The sequence below is a fragment of the Symphalangus syndactylus genome, chromosome 13 (genome assembly GCF_028878055.3).
Source record: "Symphalangus syndactylus isolate Jambi chromosome 13, NHGRI_mSymSyn1-v2.1_pri, whole genome shotgun sequence".
Lineage (NCBI taxonomy): Eukaryota > Metazoa > Chordata > Mammalia > Primates > Hylobatidae > Symphalangus > Symphalangus syndactylus.
Window position 1 is genome coordinate 128,762,911 of NC_072435.2, and position 19,952 is coordinate 128,782,862.

At 54.1% G+C, this 19,952-nt stretch overlaps 1 protein-coding gene across 3 annotated transcripts; it reads right to left on the minus strand.

Moving 5' to 3' along the window:
* Nucleotides 1-379: 379 nt before the first annotated feature.
* On the minus strand, nucleotides 380-17,952 carry ANHX (anomalous homeobox). Of its 3 annotated transcripts, XM_055240017.1 has the most exons (10): nucleotides 17,799-17,952; nucleotides 15,994-16,264; nucleotides 13,382-13,509; nucleotides 9,701-9,824; nucleotides 8,815-9,031; nucleotides 8,196-8,316; nucleotides 7,404-7,696; nucleotides 3,399-3,546; nucleotides 1,346-1,430; nucleotides 380-1,034 (listed from the first exon to the last, which is right to left on the minus strand). In XM_055240017.1, the coding sequence occupies exons 1-10, from the start codon at nucleotides 17,897-17,899 to the stop codon at nucleotides 948-950; spliced, it is 1,575 nt and encodes a 524-aa protein (XP_055095992.1). In that variant the 5' UTR covers nucleotides 17,900-17,952; the 3' UTR covers nucleotides 380-947. The 3 variants fall into 3 exon arrangements, with proteins under 3 accessions (XP_055095992.1, XP_055095993.1, XP_063470974.1); XM_055240018.1 differs by lacking the exon at nucleotides 7,404-7,696 and having other exon boundaries at nucleotides 3,399-3,527; XM_063614904.1 differs by lacking the exons at nucleotides 380-1,034; nucleotides 1,346-1,430; nucleotides 3,399-3,546 and adding an exon at nucleotides 4,316-4,356.
* Nucleotides 17,953-19,952: the final 2,000 nt, after the last annotated feature.

Below are 19,952 nucleotides of genomic sequence, written 5' to 3' on the forward strand. Positions count from 1 at the left end.
CAGCCCAGACCACATGTGGCTCTCCCCTGAGATGGGCACGTGGCCAGGTGAGCACAAGGTCAGTCACAGACACTCCAAAATCTACAGTCCACACCCAGGGCTACCATAACCGACCCAGAAATTCAGCTTCCAGGAATTTATCCTAATAACAGCCAGGTGAAGGGCAAAGGGCAGAGGACAGGGCTGCCCACCCTAATGCTGCATATAAAACAGACACACTAGAAACCATCCAGATGTCCATCTGTCAGGCACTGCTGCATGATTAATGTATACCCACATCATGAAACACTGGCCCTGGGTGGAAAGGCGGATGTTCATCTCTGTACTTTGACATGGACAGATACCCAGGATACATGGTTAAGTGAATACAAGGGGGGAGTTCAAAACATTAAACTTTAATTGACTACAACATTTGTGTCATAGACACAGTGAATTACAACCTGGAGGGGAAACCCACCCTACTCTGCCCTGCCTGGGCCATTCGCAGACAGGTTTGCCTCCCAGTACTCAAGGGAGAAGCCCCTACACACAGAAATCTCAGAACACTCCTCATACCTCACTCAGTTAACTTGGTGGAAAAGTCTGGCCGTGTGCACGGGCAGACGGCAAGGCAGCCAGCAGCAGAACACTCCCCTCTCTAGAATGGCCTTCTCTGGACGAGTGCCCCGGAGCCCGACTGATCCAGTGCTGCCTGAGTGGGACAGACCCACCTTTGACTTCTGATCTCACGAACATTTCTCAAATGCTTTCTCTACTACAGGGAATTGCCAAGCAAACTATTCAAACATGGCAGTGGGAAAGAATCTCTGCTTTTCAGCAGAGCCCCCAGGGGAACTCTGGGGACCTTCATTTTGTATTCAGGATAAAGCTCTGTAACTCCTTGTGTTGACCAGGCAGACCGTCCACACCCGCTCCTCCTGGGGTGCTGCCTGGCTCCTGAGGGTAGCTCAGCCCAGGCTGTTCCCTGAAAACTCAAGGAGCATCCTGGCACCCCAGAAGGCATCACCAGAGGCCTGGCTATCGGAACACTGCACCTGGAAGACAACAGAGTGTTGAACACAGAGGCTTCCTTTCCAGGCTCAAGACCTGCCCTCCCACCTGGGCACCTCCTGACCTTGGGAAGACCCCTCCGCCACCAGTCTGGACTCAGGAGGGAACGTTGCCCCACAGCATCCCTCACCCCAGCTCCCAGTCCAGTAATGTCAGCCACAACTCATCCTTGCCCCTTGTTTATCTTTGCCTGGTGTATTCCCTCCAGTGGCACTAGCTGAACCCTCCTCAGCGCCATGAGCTGCAGATCCAGGAGTAAAGAGGGAGCCCTTCAGTGCTCACAGGGAAGCCTCACCTGGCCGGAGGGCAGGGCCTGGCTCAGCTCCATGGCAGACACAGGGCCGGGGAAGGCAGATGGGGCTGGGGCCAGCTCTGGAGGGCTGGAAAAGAGACAATGTAAGAATAGGCCCTATCCCAAGGGGACACTGGGTGACAACATCCACCCAGCTGTGCTTTCTTCCTCATCAGGAGACATTCCAGTACTTGACACTCATCAGAACAGACTCTCTTCCTGCAGGGCTGTCATGCATGTAGGGTGTTAGGAGGGGAACGTGTTACACAGAGAGCAGGGTCACCCGGTGGGTCATAGGGGCAACTGCACAGAGGGCTCAGAGCAGGCTCATGGAAGAGCCAGTGAGCAGAAATGTGGAGGAAACAGAGACCTCAAAGGAGGAAGAGGCCTGGGGTGTGGAGACAAGACTGTGGGGAGCAGGAGGGAGAGCAGGGATGCGTGGCACAGTCACTCAGGACAAGGGGCGGTGGTTCCTCAGCAAGGTCAACGCATACCTAGCATGTGACATGGCCATGGCACTCCTGGGCACGCACCATGAGAAATGAAGGCAGGTGTGCAGACTATACACATACAGGACGTTCACAGCAGCTTTATCTGTGATGCCCCCAAATCCCCATCCATAGGACAAGGGTGAAGAAGCTGTGGCACATCCACGCCATGGCACGTGGCTCCCCAGAGAGAGAAATGAACTGTTCATGCATCTACAACACGGTGACTCTCAAAGTCGTCATGCAGAGTGAAGGAAGCCAGACCAGAGCAAAACAAAGACCCGAAAGTATACCATATTTACATGAAATTCTATAAAATGCAGCTAATCCTTAGTGACAGAAGCAGATCCATGGTCCTGGGTGGCCAGGGAGAGGCAAAAGGCAGGAGGAGGGTACATTGAAGACCTTCATCATGGTGGTGGCCTCGTGTGGATGCGAAAGTCACACTGAGAAAATTCAGGTGCTCTGTCTACACATGTACAGCCAATTACACCTCAATGAAGCCACTTTTAACGAAGGATCTGATGTTCTCAGGTTGAAGCATGGCCTTCAGATTGGAGCAGGGAGGCATGGGAGTTGGGGGAGCAACAGAAGGGGTCAAGATGGCCATGTGGAGAGGTCAGGCGAGACACACAAGGGGACACCGTGGCCATGGCAGCCTCTGCCTGGTCTCAGCTCTCAGCCATGAATGGAAAAGTGAGTCCATCTGGGTGGTGTACATTTTCTCACAATCAGACTGTCTGAGCAAGCAGACCATATGATTTAGGGGCTACTCTGCCTTTTCTGCTATGTCCCCTTGTAATTCTGCCCTCACTAGCATGAGCCTTGAGTCAACCTGGTATCAGCTCCCTGATGAGGGAGACCCCACACCCTGGGGATCTGCTCTGCTCCTGGTGGCCCTAGTGTAGAGAGGATGGGGTGTCTGCTAGAACAGGAGTGGCGGGGGTGATTGCCTCCCCACCAGAGGACCCCAGGCCACCCTGCCACACTCCTCCATCCCTCCTGTCTCTGCAGGATCCCACCTGCTGGGCTGGCCCCGAAGGCCCTGGTCATCTTCTGTTTCTACAGCACTGACACTATCAACAGCAAGTGCTCATGGAGGCTGTTCAAGACCCCAAGTCCCTTTAAAACTACGATTCAGAATATAAAATCAGGATCTTGATTCTGCTCAGAAACTGACAGTGTTTGTTCAGGGAAAAGAAAGGCTGCTGGGGTCCAGGGTGATTTGGGGGTAAAGGTGAACCCTGATCATGTCCAATACATGGGATGCCCACATCTGCTCTGATGTTTTGGGGTGCTCTTTTGAGAGAAAAACTACCCTTTTCTTCGTAGGTGTAGGCTGGGGGGGACTGTTACAGTTTTCAGCAATCCAAAGGAGAGGGCCGTATCTGCACAGTCTGGGATGGTGAGTCTATAAGCTGGGCATTACCCTACCTTGTGGCCTGTGGAGAGTATTGTCCAGGCCTGTGGCTCTGCACAGTCTGGGATGGTGAGTCTATGAACTGGGCATTACCCTACATTGTGGCCCATGGGAAGTATTGTCCAGCCTGTGGCTCTTCAGGGCTTACCTCTGGGTGAGGATGAATTCAGGAGCTTGCAGTGGGGGCTGTGTCACCAGGAAGCTGCCCACCCGTAGCTCTGTCTGTCCACTGCTTGTGCCCAGACCCTCCTCCAACTGCACGCTCTGGGGATGGCCGCTGGGGGGGCCAGCAAACCCTGCATGTAATGAGATTCCACGGCACACTGGCAGGAGAAAGGAGCAGAGCTCACATGTGACACAACCAAGAACTCAAAGCAGGGAGGCGGATGCAGCCTCCGGCCCAGCCAGCCCGCGCCACGTGAACCAGACTCACGGTCCCTGGGCCTCAGTCTCCCTCTCTGAGGAAGGAACTGTCACAACCATTGATCTCAACAGCTTCCCAGGCTTCCAGAGACCAAGACACGGTTGCTTCTGCTGACTTTTTAAATGCTGCTGTCATCACAGACCTCACGTGCCCTCAGTGCCAGTCAGAGTCTGCAGCTTGCTCCATCCTGCTGGTGCAGAAGGATGTGCCAGGAGCCCTCAGTCTCCTCTTGTGGCTGGTTCACGGAGTGCTTGGCCACCAGCCCTTGGTGGTTTCCACTTTTACCTCTTGCTAAGGTTACCAAGATGTCACTGAGGGCTGTCACTAGTTTCCGCTCCCTCTGACTTTCCAGAGCGTATCTCAGAACGTCTCTCGCTCTTAGACAAGCTACTGCGGTTTTGGTCAATTCTGGGTGGACATTTAGGAGAGCTGCGGCCTGAAAAGGCAGGTTTTTTTTCCTGCCCTGAGTCTATTAGGCTGTAAAACAAGCATTACGATGGCCCTGATCTCAAGACACGGAACAAGAGGCCTGGGGGTGAGGCTCATGTGGTCCTCCTTCCTGTACCGCAGAGTGACCACCTAAGCTGGTGCCCAGCTGCCCAGGGCCTTCTTAGGTTGAAGGGACCTTCCTGACCATGTCTCTGCTTTCTATTTCCTCTTTCATGCAGACCTTACAGACACTCTGGAGAGAGGAAATAATGTTCAAGCACTAGTTTGGACATTCTGGTTCCATCCATCATACTACAGCAAAAGATTACACATTCTCTTTCCAAGAGAAAGGGAAAGCCATGAGCACAACATCCACAGTCGTGCAGTCAGGACACAAGTGCAGCCCATGGTGATGGGGTGTCTGGCAGGGAGCTGGGGTGTGGGGCAAGGGCTGAGATTCCCAAGGAGCTCGAGAGGGAGAGCATCCGGGTGCCCAGGCGGCAGCAGGGAACCCAAAGGCAGGGGTTTCAATAGACAGAACAAAGGAGTTCGCTGATTCCCACAGAACATCCCCCATCACTCGTGCAGGCCCCAGGTCTGAAGACCAGCTCCTCTGGTCCCAATGTGAAGACACCTAGTGACCGTCCCCACTCCAGCCTCGTTAGTAAGTACAGACAGGCAAATGTGAGTGTCCAACAGTTAAATAAAAAGGACAGCAAAAAATGAAAGGTCAGTATGATCAAACTGACAAGTCCTCTCCAGAGGAGCGAGCCCTGAGGTCCCTTCCTCTTTCTGGCCCTGCATCAAGGAAGGGCCAGAATCCACAGTCCCAACAGTCCTGCCCTTCAGACAATGAAGCACATTTTAAAAAATTATTATTAGGAACCTTAGAGAAGTGTAAAATATTGCATCCATAGAAAGTAACATAATCTATGAAGGAAGAAGAGTTCAGAGATCAGTAAAGAAGGATTGAAATTCTCTTAAGATATACAACTGTTGGCCGGGTGCAGTGGCTCACGCCTGTAATCCCAGCACTTTGGGAGGCCGAGGCAGGTGGATTACTTGAGATCAGGAGTTGGAGACCAGCCTGACCAACATGGTGAAATCCAAACTCAACTAAAAATACAAAATTTGCCAGAGTGGTGGCACATGCCTGTAATCCCAGCTACTTGGGAGGCTGAGGCAGCAGAATCGCTTGAACCTGGGAGGCAGACATTTCAGTGAGCCAAGATCGTGCCACTGCACTCCAGCCTGGGCAACAAGATCAAAAGTCTGCCTCAAAAAAAAAAGATATATAACTGTTAAAGCAAAAAATCAGAAGACAGAATTTAAGAAATACCCAAAACGCACATCAATAAAAAAAAGGTAAGTTATATGGGAGACTGGTCCCGGAGTTCCAACATCCAAATAACATTTGTGCTCTGAAGAGAGAGCCGAAAACATGGAAGCAGGAACTTATCAAAGATACTATCAAAGGATATTAGAAAAAAATGCCCAGAGCTTACAGGAGACTTTATTCTTTTTTTTTGAGACGGAGCCTCACTCTGTCACCCACGCTGGAGTGCAGTGGTGCAATCTCAGCTCACTGCAAGCTCCGCCTCCTGGGTTCAAGTGATTCTCCTGCCTCAGCCTCCCAACTAGCTGGGACAACAGGCACCCACCACCATGCCCAGCTAATTTTTTTATATTTTTTAGTGCAGATGAGGTTTCACCATATTGGCCAGGATGGTCTCGATCTCTTGACCTCATGATCCGCCTGCCTCGGCCTCCCAAAGTGCTGGGATTACAGGCGTGAGTCACTGCACCCAGCCAGGAGACTTTATTCTTTAAGATTAAAGTCTTAACAGCAAGATGAAGTAAAAAGACCCACACCTCAGACCCTCAGTGTGAAATTTCAGAACTTCAAGACCCCCCCCTCCAAAAAAAAATAAGAAAAAAAGAATCTAAGAGCTCCAAAAAATTATGAGGGTGGGAAAAAGTATTTCAACTCAGAATTCTGTCCTTGCAAAAATATTAACCAAACTTGAGGACAGATTAAAGACATTTTTAGAACAAATGAGGACTCGGATAATTTATCTTGCAGGCACTCTTTCTTGCAAAGTTAACTGAAGCCGTTGGCTAAGAAAACAAGGGAGTCAAGTAAAGAAAGAACTAGACCTGAAATTCAGGACACCCTGGAGTAAACCCAGGGAAGCAGCATGGGAGCACTGGGGACAATGGCTTCACTCCAGGCCTAGGGAGCTGCCGCTTGGAGGGGAAAGGGAAAATGGAGGCCCCCAACAGTGAGTTTTCAGATGGGTTGCTTCGAAGGCTGGGAGATGTTAAAAATGTGATAAAAGCAGACAATGTAAAAAGAAAAAGGAAAGGCACGGAGAAGCTCCAAGAAGGAAAAAAAAGCTGAAGAGAAAAGATGTATATACCCATAGAATATTAAATATAGGTGAATTTGGCTGGGCACAGTGGCTCACGCCTGTAATCCCAGCATTTTGGGAGGCTGAGGCAGGTGGATTACTTGAGTTCAGGAGTTCGAGACCAGCCTGGCTAACATGGTGAAACCCCATCTCTACTGAAAATACAAAAAATCAGCCGGGTGTGGTGGCAGGTGCCTGTAGTTCCACCTACTCGGGAGGCTGGGGCAGGAGAATGGTGTGAACCTGGGAGGCGGAGCTTGCAGTGAGCGCAGATCGCGCCACTGCACTCCAGCCTGGGTGACAGAGCAAGACTCTGTCTCAAAAAACAAAAAAAACAAAAAAGAAAGAAAGAAATTTGGGTGAATTCATAGCGCCAATTTCCTCCTTACAAAGTGAGAAGTCACAGGATTCTGGTGTACTGGATGGGCAAAATATACATCTAAATACATACTCTTTAAATGATTTTACAGCTTCAATACCATAGAAACTAAAATTATGGGATCTCTGCTATGGGCTAAGGGGGGTGGACAAGTGAGGAGTCTAAGGAGCTCAGCCTCCTCTGCTGCACCCGGTTTAACAAATAAATCAAGTGGACTGCAGCAGAGAGCACAGGGTGGCAGCTCTTTCCTTTCAACTCTTCCTCTTCAGTGATATGCATACACACACACACACACACACACACACACACACACACACACTAAAACAGATGAGAAATAATCTGGGATGTTTGTGGGAAGAGTCTTTGTTCTGGCTACATTGGTTCCAGGTCTAATCAAATACCATGGGTTCAAGCCATGTGGCCCTACCCACACTTCTATCCCCTCAAACAGGACCTGAGTAGTCACAGTGTCTGGTGCTGAAACTCATGGTCTGTCTGAAGTGGACCCACCTGTAGGGCTGGGATCTCCAAGGGTGGCAATGGACACAGCCACAGCGGTGTCTGCAGCGCCCATCATGAAGTCCAGCCCATGGCTGTGGACCAGCTGCCCAGTCTGGAAGGAAACTTCCTTGGAGGACGCCAGTGCAAGAGACATCAGCCAAGATTCAGGGGCAGCCAGAGAGGGGTCCAGCATGTCATTGCCAGCAGCCAGAGGGCAGAGGCCAGGGCCAGGGCAGAAGAGGGGGAGGGTGGCAGGATCATGGCCAGGCCCCTCCTGGTACATCTCGCCACCCGGCAGAGACCTGGGGGACATGGAGAACACTGTCTCTTGGTGGGCAGAGCCTCCCTCAGGGCCGGGCAGGAGGGGGCATGGGATGCACAACGGTGCTCAAACAGTGCTGGTGTGCAGCAGGAACCCCAGAGATACTGGGTGGTATTAACTCAATGAAAAGCAAAACAGAAGAGGTACTAGAAACAAACCACAGGGACAGCTGGGTTTGTCTTTAGGTGGCAGGGCTGCATGTGTTTCCTTCTAAGTCTGTCCCCCCGTTGTCCAAGACAGACATGAACTCAGGTGACGAGTCAGGCTGCAGGAGCACGTGTGGGGTCAGAAGAAGCCGTCCCCCACCCCAGTCCCTGACATGGGCTCCTTGCTGGAGGCTTCCCTCTCCCTGGGGTCTGACCTGATCCCAGTGTGGGGGTCCTGTCACCCTTATGCCTACTTCATGCCCTAGTCTCCACCTGAGGAGAAAAGGGAACTGAATAGGTGAGATGATTCCATGGCCATGGAGATGACAGTACCTGACATCCAGTGGCTTTGAGACTGTCTCATCTGCAGGAAAGTCCGGGGCTAAGGCCAGTGGCTGCCATGGTCCTTGGGTGGTCTGTGGGGACTTTGGAGGCCCCTTTTCCTCATGTTCCTCTGCAAGTGATGAGATTGGAGGGGAGGCTTAGTGAGGCTCTGGTTCCCAGCCTCCTTCCCAGCAGGTATGAGCAGCCCTGCTGGCTGGCAAAGGCTGTTGCCATGGGGCCATCCCAATATTTTTGCTTCTTGTCCTGTCTTTGGTGTGAACCAACAATCCATAATTGCCAACCCAGGACACCCCAAATCCTGGTGCTTGGTTCACTTCTCAAATTGACTCACCAACTCCTCCTCTGGCCACACGATGCCCTCCTCTCCAGCCCAGCTCCTGGCTCGGCCACACAGTGACCTCAAAATGCATAGGGGCAGCCACAGCCCGGCCTGGGCATCTTGAGCCTCAGACCCTCGGACCCTGTGATCTTGCTCCCACAGAGTGACACCTGGAACCTGCTGATTGGGGGAGGGCTACCCCTGTAACCAGTGTGACTAGCTAGGCCTGGCCCTTGTCAGAAATCAGCTCCCCAACCACAAGGAGACTGGGGCCCTCAGGCCACTCACCTGACCACTGAGGCCTGTCCACAAACCCAGAGTCAACATAGGGGTTTCCTGAGGGCTGCAGGAGGTCGGGACCCCTCTCCTTTGCGCCAGGGTCTTCAGCTGTGGCCTGCTGGGCTGGCTCCGTGTGCTGGGGAAGGGCTCTTTGGCGGCGCCGGTAATTGGCAAACCAGTTGTACACCTGCTCAGGGGTCAGGCTCGTCTCCAATGCCAAGTTCTCCTGCCCCCAAACAACAACACTTCTAGCCCTGCTTCCATTCCCTGAGGACAGGGCGTGTGTAGAAGTGGCTCAGACAGCTCGTTTACACCAAGAAAGGGGGTGAGAGCCCAGCCTAACCTCTCCAAGGACAGCAGACAGCGTTGAGCACGAGCAGAACATGCAGGCCTCACCTCCCTGGGCTGATCCCCATCCCCTGAGCAGTGAGGCCCAGGTCAGGCTGTCTGCACAGCCACATGTGCACGTCCCCCCGAGTGGGGCCCTTGCTAGGTCCACCCAGACAACATGCCCAGGGCCACCCCAAGCCCCTGGAGGGGCAGGGCCTGCAGAACCACACTGCCTGCCTGGCACAAGCCCACTGTGCAGTGGAGAGCATGTTGGCCGGCAGATGCCTCGGCCCATCGTCCCGGTGCCTGGCACACAGTGGGTGCTGAGTGAGCAGCCGTGAGGCCACATACACGGATGTTATGACTCCACGTGAGAAAATGAAACCCTTCATGTGGCAGACAGGACAGTCTGCCAATCAACAAGGTCCCTGTCCAGAGGAGGGGCTGAAACCACCAGCACCCCGGGGGATGAGGCCACTGAGGAGCCTGGGGTGGGGGTACCCCTTGGGGGAGGGGGAGGCACCAGGCAGGGATCCCCTAGGTCCTGGGTATCTTCTATTCTTACCCTCTCAGCCTTGCTGGGGTTGGTGTTCACCCCCACAGCAAAATTGTGCAGCTTCTCACGAACCTCTCTGGGGAAGTTCCGGCTCTTCAGCCCCTCCGGGCAGAGGGAGGGGGGCGGGGGGTTCCTGGGTGAGGACAGTGAGGAGATGGTAACAGACAGGACCCTTCCAAATCTGTTCCCTTCTCCAGGCCCGGCCCTCTGCAGAAGGTGACCCTTCCTTCCCTGTGCCTCCTCCTGGGGGATGCCTCTCTCTGCCTCCAGTTAGTGAAAACTAGTCTCTCCCACAGACATGCACAAACCCTGACATATACTGTTCCAGAACATCTACGGGCCACTGTGAGGAGCCCTCTGTGGGCCCTTGCGGTGCTCCTGGGTGCATCTCAGCCCATGGAGCCCCGATGGATGGCCCTCCTGGACATCCTCACACGTAGGCATCCTCACCCACGGAGGCCGCGTGCACAGCCTTCCTGGATGTACTCACACACAGGTGTCCTCAGCCCATGAAGCTCCCGTGGATGGCCCTCCTGGACACACACACACACTGTTGTCCTCAGGACCTGGCTGCCACCCTGTGTGTGCTTTTCCATTCAGTGCTTTCTGTTCATCGCTGGTTTCCAGGCATCAGCCCCATTCTTGCATAAGCCCTCTGAGGCTTGCAGCACTCACACCCCTGCCACCCTGCATGGCCACACCAGCTTTCTCCCTTCTTCTCTCACCCCCAACACCTCCTCCCAAGACCTACTGTCCTTGGGTGATCTGGCTTTCATTTCACCAAGATGTTCTCAGAAGAGAAGCACCACCTGTGCCCCCACCAAATCTGCCAGCCCTTCTGCACTCCCCAAGTGCCTGTGGGGCCCCAGCTGTGGCACCTGCTCATCCCCCACCGCACTAAGAATGCTCCCCTGAACTAATTCCCTGCTTGCCATCAGCAGTATTTCTTCTAGTAAGTCATTCTCATGAGCTGCTAAGCTCTGTAAATTTCTCACCTCCAGTGGTTACCCCATGAGTCTGCTCCTGTTCCAGCTAAACTTCTCAAAGAATGATCTTGGATCACTGCCACTGTCTCCTTGTCTCTGTGACACACCTGGATCCTTGCACCTTGCCACTAAAAGCACTTGCCCAGCTCACAAAATCCAAAGTTCATTTCTCAGCTCTCCTCTTAACTGGTTCCTCCTCAGCCTCACTGGCTTCTGAACTCTGCGCTGCTGGATTTCCTCTTCCTCTCACTGGCCACGTCTCAGCTGAATCTTCCTCATCCTCCTCTGGGCTGCAAAGTCCCAGAGGTCTGTCCCCTGAACACAGAGGACCCCTCCTTTCTCTGTGCCCTCCCAGGATTTCAGTGTCAGCCACAGAGATGACAAAGGGACGCGTGTCTGAGCAATGCTGGAGCCGGACACCGGGGGTTCCAGCTGGTTATGCTCCTCTCTAGTGCTGAGCAGATTTGAGTATTTCATAAGAAAAAGAAGATACATGCACCAATATTACTTGTCTGTAGAAGGCGTGTCATCCCAATGCCTACTTGGACATCTAAAATGCATCTCACACATCATGAATACCAAAAGAACTCCATCCCCCGTCTCCAAACTTCTCCCCAGCTCCTGTGCACCTCAGTGAAGGACCCCTCATGCTCCTGGTGGTTCCCACACAGGCCAAGAGCCCTGGAGTCTACTTTAGTCCTCTCTTTACCTCCTGCCATGTGTCCAGCCCATCAGCAAACCCCCCAGCTCCACCTCCAAAATCTACCCTGACACAACCTTGTCCACTTTCCCTAGCCACTATCCCAGCCCTGGGCCATACCTGGAACCTCCTAGAAACTCCAGCATCTACTCCTGATCCCTGTATCTGCATCTGCTGTGACTCAGATGCCATCCCTTCCTGACACCCCCCGGGGACCATCAGCATGGTCATACCCCAATCCAGCAGCTACCATGTCCTCCTGCTGCTCATCAGCCTCTAAGGCAGGGTGAGTGAATCCATTCCACCACCTGCTTCTATGGCCACAGGCTAACAATTGTTTCTACATTTTTCAAGGGCTGTGAACACATACACCCCGAAATACTTCCCATCTGCCCCTGAACACCAAGCTTCTCTGATCCCAAGTCTTTGAATGTGCTGCCCCTTCCCAGAAACTTCTGCTCACATGGCTGGCACGTCACCACACTCAAGACTCTCCTCCAAGACTAGGACCAGCCTGCACTGACCACCCCATCTAAAGCAGCCAACCTCGCACAGCCCTCTTCTGAACATATTCTCTGCATAGCACTTCTCACTCTCTAAACTATGTGATCGACTTTATTTCCTTGTCTGTTGGCTATTGTCCACATCCCAATGTCAGTTCCATGGAGGCAGAGCCTGGCCTTTATCCCCAGCACCTCCCAGAACCCAGCAGGCAGGGGGCGCTTACCAAACATGTTGACAAGATGACACCACTGCACTCTGGCAGGTGTCAGCATGCCCATGGGGGACTACAATCACATCCCCTGAAGACCCCACAGCTCATTTACTGCTGGGCTTCTGACGACTTGTCTTACTCTGTCACTCTATTTGATGGCTACCACACAAGAAAATTCTCTGAGCCCAAAAGGTATCCATGTCTTCTTCCTCCAGCGACCAGTATTCTTACCAACCAGGCCCTGTGGCTCAGGAATCTTTCGTGACTTGGGCTGTCAGGAGTTCACAGCAAGATCTACAGCCCTTGCCTGACCAGTGGAGAGCACCTGAGATGAAGAATAAGGCTCCCAGGAGTTTCAGACCAGCCTGGGAAATATAGCAAGACCCTGTCTCTACAAAAAATAAAAATTAGCCAGGCATGGTGGTCACAGCTACTTGGGGGGCTGAGGTGGGAGGATCGCTTGAGCCCAGGAAGTTGAGGCTGCAGAGTCGTGACTGCGCCACTGCATGCTAGTCTGGGTGACAGAGCAAGACCCTGTCTCAATTTTTTTTAAAGGCTCCAATTTCTCAGTGTCTGGGCTAGAGTCCTGACTTTGCACCTGTCTCTCGTGTGGAACCTCAGGTTACCCTTTCTGTGCCTCCGTTTCCTCATCCGTAAGTGGTGACGATGGTGATAATAGTAATTACTAGTAACATTTATTTAGTGCTGATAATGGTGGCGATGATAAGGACTACCACTTATGTAGTGCCTATCATGTGCCTGGCACTGTTCTGAGCACCTGATGTGTAACTCTTGCTAACACTGGCAACATTCTCACCCTTACCTCTTTGAAAGGCCTTGCAGCCCCTCAGTGGCCACCCAGAGCCCAGATGTGGGGATTAGATGACCTGGGGACTTATGTTGAGCTGCTCCCACCTGCCCTCCATCGCCGCTGTCCCTGGCCCGATAGCCCCCTTTCTGGCCAGTCCCTGGGTAGATGCTGGGCAGAGATGATGAGGATGCCCACCTCCTGGCCTTAGCCTCAGTCACCCTGCGGTCAGCCACCTGTTTCCAGCCGTCGGCTGACTGAAGTGGCTGGTGGAGAGTGTAGCTCGGTGACCACCATCCAGCACACGTGTGGCACACACTGAAGTCATCTTATGCTGACTACACTGTGACTATTACTGCTCCATATCTCCTGTGCATATCTCCTCACCTCTACTTTGCTTCAGCCCCTCTGGGGTTTGCATGGTACATGTAATCCCTCGGGATCCCCATGAAATATGCACAAGTCAATGCTCGTACGTTACCTCTTCCTGCAGCGGAACTTCTGCACCGGGGTGAGCGCAGCCACGCCCAGCCTCCTCATGACCAGACGGTAGTGGATGTCGTTCCAGAGCTGCACTAGCTCCGGGCTGCCTCCCGGCACCTGGCACCCCTGCCAAGAAGAGTGTACTGAGCCCTGGCCACCTGCCCACCCTGGAGCACTGTTGGGGCCTGTGTCTGCCATCCCAAACGAACTCAGCCTTGGGGAAGGCAGTGATGGGAAGAGCAGGGTTCTGGGTTCAAATCCACTGATTTTACAAAGTGCCAATGTGGCCACACAATGCAGGCGTCAGTCAGATGGCCCCTGCTCCATTCCCAGCAGGCTCAGCGGTGTGACCCTAGGCCTGACAGGTCGCCTCACAGACCTTGGGCAGATGCACTCACATCGGTCTTGAATGGGCCCCTGCCTTTAAACCTTCAACCCTCCCCAAAACACAAGATGAGCACAGCTCCCAGCTGTCCCTCAAAGGTAAGGCACATGTGGCAAGGGGAAGTCCAATGACTCTCTCTTGGCCAACAACAAAGGAGAGGTGGAGCAGTGGTTATAACCACGTGGTGTGATGTGAGGGCCTGATGTCTGACTCAAGTCTTACGTGAAAGACCTCTGTCTCCCAGCAGTAGTGCTGGCCCCTCAGGGACTCGGCACAGTCTAAGGTCAGGGGGATGAAGGGGTTCCTGTTTGTGGCCAGTACACCCATCCACTTAACTGGACTTTGCTGATGACGGAGGATGCCTGGTGCTGGTCTCCTGTGATTCCTGTGTAGCTCCCACCATTTCCTTAATTCCAATCCTCTGCCACAGGAGTGATCCCTGTGGCCCCACACTGGCCTTTAACTACAATGTTGCCTGGACCACCCTGCCAAGGGAGGTGCTGAGAATCATTCACCTTTCTCTCTGAGGCATCAGAGGCCCAGTCTTGCTCGGCAGCGACCCCTCAGAGCCGACGGCTCTGTGCCCCAGTCTCCTCTCAGCACGCGGCCTTCAGGGAACCTGCATGGGAACCTCCCCCTGCCCTGACTTGGGGGCAGGACTGGGCAGGAACACCCTGCACAGGCTGGGGTTGCAGCCCATTCTTGACGTGGGGGTCCCTTCATGCTTCCCAGGTCTCAGCCACAAGTCACCTCCTCAGACATACTCGTGGATCACCCTGACTGAGCCAATTCTTCTCCAGGGGGTTTTCATCACTGATGCCAGCGGTTGCCTTCATGGCAGTCGTTACAACCCTAACTCTGCACTGTCTCGTTTGTTTACTTCATTTATTCTGACAGATTTGAAAGACCTCGAGCCCTGCTAGGTTCTAGGTATTGTGCTGTGTGTCAGCCAATCTTGCAGTGAAAAAGGCTGTGGTGGCCCTGCCTCGTGGGCCTTCAGTGCAGTAAGGGAGGCAGATGGAAGGCACATTGACAAACAACCTTCTAGTTACAAACAGAGGAAGGGACAGAAAAGGGGTAACCGGGGGGAGGCAATACTGGAGAGTGAAGGAGGCACCACCTCCATGGACTGACATTTAAAGTAGAAACCAGAAGGGTAGGAAGGCACCGGCCACATGGAGAGCCAGGCGCCAGCCTCTAATAGAGGAAAGACACCTGCAAAGGCCTTGGGACAGGGAAATATCTCAGGAGTTGGAACAGCAAGGAGACTGGTGTGGCCACTGCAGAGGAGGCTGGGAGGAGCCAGCGGTGAGAGGACAGCAGCAGGCTCAGGCCCCGGTTCTGGGAGCTGCTGCTCAGGGGCACACCGTGACACCATTTGCATTGTAAAAACTCCCTCTGGCTGCTGTGTGAACAGGTGGAGGGGGCAGGAGGACACCACACTAGCTTGGTGGGGGGTTGGAAGGAACCGAGTATCTTGAAGGTAAACTCACAATGAATTATGCATGGACTGTATTACAGGGTCAAAGAAAGGAAAAATAGGCATTCAAATTCCTTTTTGGAAACCCTTTGGGCCACGTGTTTTCTGCGATTCAGAATTTTTCAGATTTCAGCAAGTAACGCAGGCATCCAGCACACGACATGCACCACTCAGCACCACCTGGGGCAGCATCCTGTCATCGAGCATACTCTTATTTAGGCAGCAAAACATACAGTGGTCACCTTAGTTGGAACAATAAACACTATAAATAGCTTCAGATCAGCGCAGGTCAGGTTCAACGCCTAATGCGTTGAGGTTGAAGGTATCAGCAGGTGAGTGACAGATACTTCTGGTTTTCAGAGTTCTCCACTGCAGACTTGCAGCCAGGGAATGAGAAGGGGTCTGTCTGAATGCCTTGCTAAGATGCTTGCTCTCCAAAGCCAGGACTGCATTTTATTCACTCATTTTATTGGCATCATGCCTGTCACAGATCACCACTCTATAGGGATTTGACGAATGAGTAGTTTTAACTCAGATTACCAAACTAGTTAGAGCTTAGTAATGTGAGAGTGGACTAAGCTTATATAAAACCTGCCTCCCAGGTTTTTCCAAGGCCTGGGGGTGGCCCTCCGGCCGGTGGGTTCCTACTAACTCCTGGGTACTGCTGCAGTGCCAGGGATGGGTGGAGGCTGCCTGAAGAAGTTGCTACCTCTCTCTGTACCCCACCCCTGCAGCCCAGGCCTACCTCCAGGAGCCGGCAAGCCGCCTGCTGCTGTTCCTGCTGGTCCAGGACACGGGCGCACGCCAGGGCCACGTCTGCGTTGTCCAAGAGGTGCAGGCGGAGCTGGCTGTCCAGAATGGCTGTGACCAAAGGCTGCACTTGGGCGAGGTCATCCTGGAAGTCCCGGCACAGTCTGCCTGCAAGGGTCACCAGCTCTGCCGGGGGTGCGCAGGTGTCCTCATGCTCCTTCAGCAGAGTCAGGAAGCTCTGCATCCTGTGCTGGGTCGTGGCCACTCTGCCAACATAAACAGTCACAAGAATGGCCAACACTGGCCACGTCCTTTCTGTCAGTCAATCGCCCAACCCACTCTGCAAAGCAGGTGATGCCACGGCTGTTGTGCCATGGACACTTGTAGAGTAGGAATAAGACCTCACACATCCCAAGAGAGGGCAGCACCATAGCAGACACCCTCTAGAATTTCCTTCTAATCCCCCAAATACTTTAGTCCTTAATGAACACGGCTGTGCACCAAGCACTGGGTTGGGTACTGTCTGCAACAGCTCCTCCACTGCTCTGAAACTTCCACCTGGCACCCTGGTTCACAGCCCACCCTGTTCCTCTCAGCTCTGCTTGCCCTTCCTTTCCTCCACGCTGTCATACACGTTGTGATTATGTTCCATCTCACTCCTTCTCTGGGCTCAGTAGGGCAGGGACCTTGTGTGCAGTGGTCACCAGTGGATGCCAAGGCCTTCCATCTGAACCCACATACATGCACTTGTTTTAACAGCAGAAACTGCTCATGCCAATACTTAATCCAAACAGTGTCAAAGACACACTTCGCAATCACACGCTTGGTGCTGCATCCACACAGGAGGGACCTTTACTTGTTCTAATGGAGCCTCACCTAAGGACATTTAGGCAGCTGCCAATGACGGCTTTTCCCAACATAAAACCTTTCCCAATCGATCTTACTTCTGCGGAATACACTTTTATTCACAGACGTGGGGGTAGGATAGTAGGTGTTGCCAAACTGCTTCCAAAAGGTTTGTAAACCCTCACAGCCGCGAAGAACCAGCTAGGCTGAGCCTCCCTGGCGAGGGTTTCTTTCTGCCTGCATCATCTCCCGTGCGCCCGCCAAGGGGACGCGACCTCGTCTACTCCACCCCTTCCCGGGCTATAGCGCCATCTCACCCGGGTCCTGACTCGGGGCTCTGAGTTTCCAGCTCTCACAGTGGGCAGGAGGCCCTGGACCTGGGGTCCCTTGGGGGAACAGAGGCTGCAGGGGCCTTGGAGGAGGCCAGAGGAGGCTCCCAGGCCTGGGTTTCCTGCAACGCCGACCCCCACTGGCTCTGGGAGGGGCGGGGTTCCTGCTATTTCAGGAAGGAAAAAGGTTCCTGTGGGGTACCTTGGCCCGTCCGCCCGGTGCCCTGAGGGACACCCGGCTCCAGCTGAATGGAGGGGAAGGGTCGCGGGAGGTGGCTCTGCTTGGCTTCCTGACAGTGGCGGGACCCCCGCCCATGGCCCCCAGCACCCCTACCTTTCTGGCGCGCTGCTCCCTGCTGGAGGCCGAAATTCCTGCCTAGGGCTCCAGCCCGGGAGGCTCCACCCTCAGCCCCACCCCGTCCCCCGCACCCCTCACCCTCCGGGGCCCCCCTTACCCTCTGGGACTCCTGCCCCCTGCGCCCCTCACCCTCCGGGACCACCCCCCTGTGCCCCTCACCCTCCAGGACCCCCCCTGCCCGCGCGCCCCTCACATTCCAGGACCCCCCCCCGCTCCCACTCGTCCGTCACCCTCCGGGACCCCCCCCCCCGCCCGCGGGCGTCTCACCCTCCTGGACCCGCTTCAGCGCTGGCGCACGTGCTTGGCGCGCACCCGGGGCTGGCGAGGAGGCGCGGGGCAGCGCAGAAGGTGCGGGTGCTACAAAGCATCCAGGCCGCGGCCAATCCCCGCGAGGCCCCGCCCACAAGCCGTCCCGAGGGCCGGCGCCCCTCCGCCCCCCGCTGCGACCTCGGAGTCCCGGGGAGCTGAGGGGTCCGTGGGGGATCTGGTGTCCGCGGCATCTGCGGGTCTGAGGAGTCCCGGAGGACCTGGGGTTTCTGGGGTGCGCAGTGCGGGGTCAGAAAGGCCTGGAGCTTTGCGTCCCCCAGCGCCGGAAGGAGCAGGCTCTGCGGGGCGCCGGGCGTGGGGTGCGGGGTTGGTGGGGGAGGGCGCCGCGACCCCCGCCCTGCAGCGGAGCCGAGGGAGTCGTGACCCACGGCTGACCCCGCGCCGCCCGCCCTGGCTCTGGCTGTGGCTCTGGCTCCGGCTCCGGCGCAGGCGCAGCTGAGTCAAGCTGGGGTCGCGGCTCAGTGGGGGGCAGCGCTTTCCTAGCGCGGGGGAGGAGGGCGCCTCTGGAACGCAGACCCCCAGGGGACGTACCTGGGTCTGAGCGGAGTTCCGACCTCAGCCCGGCGTGGGGCTCCACCCAGGTGGGCCCTGCGGGCGGCTCCCTCAGGGGAAGCCTGGAGCAGCCTGACCACGGCTGACCTCCGTGACCTTCGGCGTTCCAGGCACGACGGGGCGATCCTGGGGCAGGAATGGGGTCCTCGCAGACCTGGTCAAAAGGTGGCGGGGAAATGACTGAACACCCCAAGTCCTGGCACGGGTGCAGTCCAGCCTCTGCCCTTGTGGAGTTTATAGTTTTTTTTTGTGGGTTTGTGGTTTTTTTTTTTTGGTGTTTTATACGGTGAGTTCGGAAGGTACCCGGAGACCTTGAGTTGTTTGTTTAGAGGCAGGGTCTGGCTCTGTGGCCCAGGCTGGAGTGCGGCGGCGCAATCAGAGCTCACTCCAGCCTCAACCTCTTGGGGTCAAGCGATCCTCCCTCCTCAGCCTCCCAAACCACAGGTGCGTGCCACCGTGCCCGGCCTTAAGTTTGTTTTCAAAGGTAGTCAAGGTCTAATTGGAAGGAAAAAAGTCAATAAATGCATAAGACGCAGGATAAACATTTCAGTGTTTGTTCCAGTGAAGATGTGAAAACAGCCCAAGCCTCTGGTGGAAGATTTGAGCAATAAACCACTGTTCAGACAGGGGATGGGTTCCTGGCAGGTTATTAGTAGTGATGCTGAGGTCGCCTGGGCCCAGCTGATGATTGCGGTACATTGTACAGCAGAAGGCTGGGTTCTAAGACAGAGGTAGGAGCCCACGTGGAAAGCAGAGATAAAATGATGCATGCCACATCCGAGACCCTGTTGGGTCTGGAGTGATTCAATTACCACTTTGTTTCAGTATCTTTTTTAGGCATTTTAATTTTCTTCTTTTTGCTTATCCACATTTTCTGTTTTTCTTTTTTTTTTGAGACGAAGTCTCGCTCTGTCACCCAGGCTGGAGTGCAGTGGCGTCATCTGGGCTCACTGCAAGCTCCGCCTCCGGGGTTCACGCCATTCTGCTGCCTCAGCCTCCCGAGTAGCTGGGACTACAGGCGCCTGCCACCACGCCCGGCTAATTTTTTTTGTATTTTAATGGAGATAGGGTTTCACCCTGTTAGCCAGGATGGTCTTGATCTCCTGACCTTGTGATCTGCTCGCCTTGGCCTCCCAAAGTGCTGGGATTACAGGCGTGAGCCACCGCGCCTGGCCGCTTATCCACATTTTCTAATTTTTATAAAATGATTTTGTGGTTTTCTATTTTTAAATTTCTTTTTAAGGATTAGAAACAACAGGACAACACGGTTGTGGAGAAGCAGTACTGACTGACTGAGTCTATTGGAACTGGACCCCCTGCGAGGGGTGGAGAACAGACTGCAGCTGTCTGAGGTACAGAACAGAGTAGAGTGATAGTCCTCTCTTTACATCCTGCCATGTGGACTAAAGATTGCTCGTTACCCATTAAGGACCAATGAATGTAAAGCAATGGGGCCTAAAATGTTGAAATATTTATACTGTTAGATTTAAATGAATTCAACACATTTTTAATGTATTTTTATTTTTTTAGGCACGTGACCTT

What these genes read in the sequence shown, in the direction of transcription:
- ANHX (XM_055240017.1), bottom strand. Translation starts at nt 17,899, where the DNA reads ATGCTTTGTAGCACCCGCACCTTCTGCGCTGCCCCGCGCCTCCTCGCC. An exon ending in TCAAAGCCACTGGATGTCAG is followed by an intron (nt 7,697 to 8,195) that starts GTACTGTCATCT and finishes CATGTCCCCCAG; the next exon opens with GTCTCTGCCGGGTGGCGAGA. An exon ending in TGGAGATCCCAGCCCTACAG is followed by an intron (nt 3,547 to 7,403) that starts GTGGGTCCACTT and finishes CATTACATGCAG; the next exon opens with GGTTTGCTGGCCCCCCCAGC.